Source organism: Eschscholzia californica, unplaced genomic scaffold (genome assembly GCF_041429995.1).
Source record: "Eschscholzia californica isolate CP2 unplaced genomic scaffold, dmEscCali1.0.p SCAF_5, whole genome shotgun sequence".
Lineage (NCBI taxonomy): Eukaryota > Viridiplantae > Streptophyta > Magnoliopsida > Ranunculales > Papaveraceae > Eschscholzia > Eschscholzia californica.
This window is the reverse complement of record NW_028238472.1, coordinates 3,666,379-3,671,349: the sequence shown is the minus strand read 5'-3', so window position 1 is coordinate 3,671,349 and position 4,971 is coordinate 3,666,379. Positions and strand designations below refer to the sequence as shown.

Below are 4,971 nucleotides of genomic sequence, written 5' to 3'. Positions count from 1 at the left end.
CTAAATGAATATATGAAAGAAAACACCTCTTGTAAGAGTATTCTTTGAGGTTCGAAGCTTATCTCAGGGAAGTTCGACAACTAAATATCTACACAAATGTATCTACAAGGGTAAAGACCATACGACCATGGTTGCGGAAGGAATCAGGGAAGAAATGATACATGAAGGTCAAGCAATATATTTATCAAAGAAAAAAACTCCCGCAAAAGATCGTACAACTGTGGTTGTGGAAACGACAAAGATATTCAGAAAAGTTTCGAATTCTGATTTGGAATGTTTAGATGTTTGAACTTATGTTAAGACGAGGGTTTGTAAAATCATTTTTTGTCAAACTAAGATCGACTTCTTCTAACATGTTGACTTAATATTCTAAGTTAGATCTTTTTCTCATATGCACTTTACTTAATGAACATGTTAAAATTGTTTGTGCCCGGCAGGCACGGGCTATACCCTCGTATACGCTCAAATCGTAAAACTCCGATTAAACCAAACATAAATTTAGACTTATTTTTTTTTAATGTAGTTTTGAATTGATTCGAGTTAGATTTTACAATAATAAAAATTTGTTTTATTGTGGTATCCGACATCTGAGTCAGATTTGAGTTAGAGGAGTCAGAACCAATCAGTGTTAAAAAGAAACCCCACCTTAAGGAGTTGGATGTGATCCCAACTTTTTCCCTTTCTCTCAATTTGGGGAGAGGTGAAAGGTGAGAGATTTAGAGAGAGAGAGAGGAAGAAGAGAATCACCCAATTCACTCCTTTCTAGGGCAAACTTTTTTCTCATTGATTATCAAGTTTCAACCATTACGATCTGATTGATTAATTGATTGGGTTATTGTGTTTGATTCAATTAATCATGGATGAAGTTCTTACGGCCGCTGATGCTTCTTCTTCATCTCGTTCAATTCAATCTTCTCCTTTACTTCCTTCAAATCTTCCTCTAATTTCTGCTTTCCTTGCCTTCGCTATTGCTCAATTTCTGAAGCTCTTTACTACCTGGTACGTAAATTTTCAATACCCAATTAACAAAAACCCTAATTTCACCATCATAAGATTTAGGGCATGAAATTTTTTTACAAAAAAGGAGGCACCTTTAGACTTTAATATATTAAGATAGATTGCAGGTATAAGGAGAAGAGATGGGATTCAAAAAGGCTTATTGGATCTGGTGGAATGCCGTCTTCACATTCGGCAACAGTTACTGCTCTTGCTGTGGCAATAGGATTACATGATGGTACTGGCGCATCAACATTTGCCCTAGCTGTGATCTTGGCTGCTGTTGTATGTACTTGTTAACCTAGTTTTTCAATTCTACTGTGTTTTCATCTCATGATCTTGTGTTTTCAGTTCTAGTTTTTCAATTAGGGTTTTGGATAAGGTTTGTCCTAACTCCTAAGTGGGGTACCAAATGAAGTATTACAGAGTTCTTAGACATGGAAGAATTATAGAAACATGACCCTAGAAAAATTTCCGAATTAAATGTCGTCTCGTAACCACAAGTAACATTACATCAGATGGCTAGGGTACATCATAACGAAGAAATATGCTCGTAACTGCCGTTCGTCAATAGGTAATGTCGATATACTACCCTATAGGACATTTTTTTACCCTAGAGGTCATTAAACTACTAGTGCACATATCATATACTACATACATCTTATTTAGTGCCTCTAGATTACATAGGATATATCTTGAAGATAAACTACCTTCCCCAAGGATCGAAGCCACGACCTTAGGGACTTAAGAGGGAGATGCGAGCTACTCGAACGAAGGCCCATTTGGTTCACAACTATTGTTGGAAAGAGGATTTTTGAGATTTCGTCCAAGAGGGATGACCGGATGAGATCCGACTGAAATTCGAGACAAGATGGTAAAATCGGTTTGGATTACTATGACCTACTCTCTTTTCTTACTTTGGATGGAAATGAGTGTTAAGAACCATTTGTATGGTAATGTTTTTCCTGAATGGTGACTGAATTGTATCTAGAAAAGGAAGAACATTACAAGTGAAGGTAAATTCTATGGTATGAACCAAAATGTACAGTCATGCTTCAATCATTTGTTAAGTTGCATCTTTTCTGTTGAAATCTTGAATCTGTTCAAAATTAATCTAAGCTATTATTATTCATTTGGGGTTTTATTTCCTACAGGTAATGTATGATGCAACTGGTGTTAGACTTCATGCAGGTCGACAAGCTGAAGTAAGATTTTGAGCTCGACTTAAATTTCTTTACAAGTTGTGTGGTTCATTATTTTCTTGTTCCAAAATTTATGCTTCTAATATGTTAGTAATACTCTCGATGTTGTACGCTTAAGATACTAAATTTAGATTGTCTTCTCGTTGTTGTATCTCTGTGCATATCGTATGCTTGTTCGCATGTCTGGGAATGTTTGTGTGTGTCTGTGAATGTTTGTGTGTTCCTACGCTTGTTTGGGTGTGTGTATGTGAACTTTTGACACGTAACTCACCTTGTGATACGAAGTTACCATCTAGGGAGCCATTGTATTGCACTATCAATTTAACTCCATGCTCTCTCTAAAATTTGAACCTAATCCAAGATTGCAAATTACATGTATGAGATATGGCATCAATTGTAGTACGCCATAAAAGTAGCCTGCCGGTGTTTCACTAGGAAAAGATACCTAATGCGAAATTACGTTCAGGAATAGTGGTTCTTTTCTGCTAAATGCGTAGAGAGAATGATATATGGCTGTCATATTTCATACTTAGAAAAATATGTCGATTAGCCAGATAGCTAAATATTTTTTAAGTTGAAGATATACTGTCCGGCAGCCAAAATCCATGTAATTTTACGTTGATATTACCTCTTCATAGCCTCCTTCTCTAGTAAGTCTTCTGTTTTTTCAATGTTGAAATTCTCTTTGGCACATTACCATATCACTTTTAGCAAGTTCTCTTGAACTATTTCCGAAGGGAGCTTTTCCTAGATTCTCGTGGATAAGCATGAGCTTTGGTTGATATAGGCAGATCCATATTTAAAAGTAGGTCTGAAATACACATTAGAGACTTGGAGCTGATAAATTCAAAATATACTTTAAATCAAATACCGAGGGAATTTTGCGCCAAAAGGACATGTTCTTTGTTTTATACTCTAGTGATTTCAAATCTCCATCTATTGTGATGCAAATTTATTCTGTTCAATTTTGATTGTATTAGAATTATATCACTTGCCTTGATTCGATAATCCCTTTCTTTTACATGGTTTTTACTTGTTTAATTCACATAAAATAAGAAAGAAATTTGATATTAGAATGATATTCGTGACAGGTGCTGAACCAAATTGTATGTGAGCTACCGACCGAGCACCCTTTATCTAATGTCAGACCTTTACGCGAGTTACTCGGACATACTCCTCTTCAGGTCTGTTGCTCATGTTGGTTATATGGCTCAGTTTTTTGTCAAGAGTTGATTGAGACTTTCTTGTTTTCGTCGATGTAGGTTGTCGCTGGTGCTGTCTTGGGGTTTATCGTAGCGTTCCTCATGAGAACTACCGGTTAGGGGATTGAGATTGCCAAGATCGAATGTTCAGCTTCTTTAAAGACAACATTTGATGTTGAGTTGGTCTGTTCACTCTTGTAAGATGAGGTTTTACTTGTGAAAGCTTGTAAAAATTGCAGTGAGGGTATCTGGTATCAGGCTTGTAAACAAGTACATTAAATACTATCTTCTTTATAGACACTGTCGGCGTATGTCTATTCCTTCTTGCCATAGTATTTAAGTGCACCTCGAAAAACAATTGTACAACTATAATTTATATGCTGTTCTTTTTACTCATTTTGAGGATTTCCGTTGACGGTTTACCAACTCATGTGTGATAGTTCTGCATCGCAAACTTCGGAAGCAACTATATGACATGATTCACATTGACTAGTGGTAGTTGAAGAGTTAATTTCTAATCAAACTTATCCAAGGGTACAACACTAAGAAGCATTAGTATAAAAATTTTTTTTTGGAAGACGACTACGATCTACGTACGTCGTGATATTTGGCATTTGATACACCATAGATGTGATAAGCTCTATGAGTCTAAATTGCAGTATTTTCCGAAACCCCTTTTCTCATGTTATGATACCTTGGGACGTAATCGTTCTTGAAGGATTACGCTAATATTGAAATAACCCATTTAAAAATAACCGAGGAAAACTTAGCAACTAGTTAAGACCTAAACTCTTACAAGTCATAACCGTCGCCCAAGCATCTGAATTAACGAACACGATACAGTGGCGAATATGTCAGCAAGATTTTTGTATGTCAATGAGCAGGCGATACACAATATATATATGATATCGATCACAATAGACGGACTGTCAAACTGTTGCATTTCGCACACGAATCCTTCTAGGATCCACATCTGAAATAAGGAAAACCCAAGTAGCATAGCCTTTTCAATTTTCTCTGAACCTAGATTAGTCTAGGGCATTCCAATATTTACAGAATCTAATTACTGTGCCAAAAATTCCTAAATCCGTAATCGTCCATTAGAATATGAAAAAAATTAGAATCACCCCATATTTATATAAACTAGTCATTACATAGATTCACTGATTTGATTACATACTTCACATAAAATTAGGGTTTTCATACCTTTTTTTTGTACCTAGTCCTAGATATCAATATAAAGGTTTCTTTTAACAAAATGAAAAAGTGGATAAATAAAAAGGGATATATGTAACAAAGGTCCCACCGAGACTTGAACTCGGGTTACTGGATTCAGAGTCCAATGTCCTAACCACTAGACCATGGGACCTCTTATCTGTTTCTCACGACTACATTATAGATTTCTCTATTGATTTGTTTTGAGAAATTATAGTGTTATTTTCTCTACTAATTATATAGATTTCAATGTTTATAATTGAAAATAAAATATTTTAAACAAAGTGTTAGAGAACTTTTGTTCTCTTGATAACTGTAGTTGGTGCATATCCACAAATTGTCGAAAAGAAGTTTTA

The 4,971-nt window shown here is 35.4% G+C and overlaps 1 protein-coding gene and 1 non-coding gene across 2 annotated transcripts; one reads left to right on the top strand and one right to left on the bottom strand.

Annotated features, from left to right (window-relative positions):
• Positions 1 to 589: 589 nt before the first annotated feature.
• On the top strand, positions 590 to 3,796 carry LOC147536350 (Acid phosphatase/vanadium-dependent haloperoxidase-related protein). The gene is made up of 5 exons (XM_086641345.1): positions 590 to 999; positions 1,125 to 1,281; positions 2,151 to 2,201; positions 3,290 to 3,382; positions 3,461 to 3,796. Exons 1-5 carry the CDS (start codon positions 857 to 859, stop codon positions 3,518 to 3,520), a joined length of 504 nt encoding a protein of 167 aa, XP_086497471.1. The 5' UTR covers positions 590 to 856; the 3' UTR covers positions 3,521 to 3,796.
• A 901-nt stretch (positions 3,797 to 4,697) lies between these two features.
• Positions 4,698 to 4,769, bottom strand: TRNAQ-CUG (transfer RNA glutamine (anticodon CUG)). Its single transcript has one exon. It is a non-coding gene; the product is annotated as a tRNA-Gln (tRNA).
• Between the last annotated feature and the right edge of the window lie 202 nt (positions 4,770 to 4,971).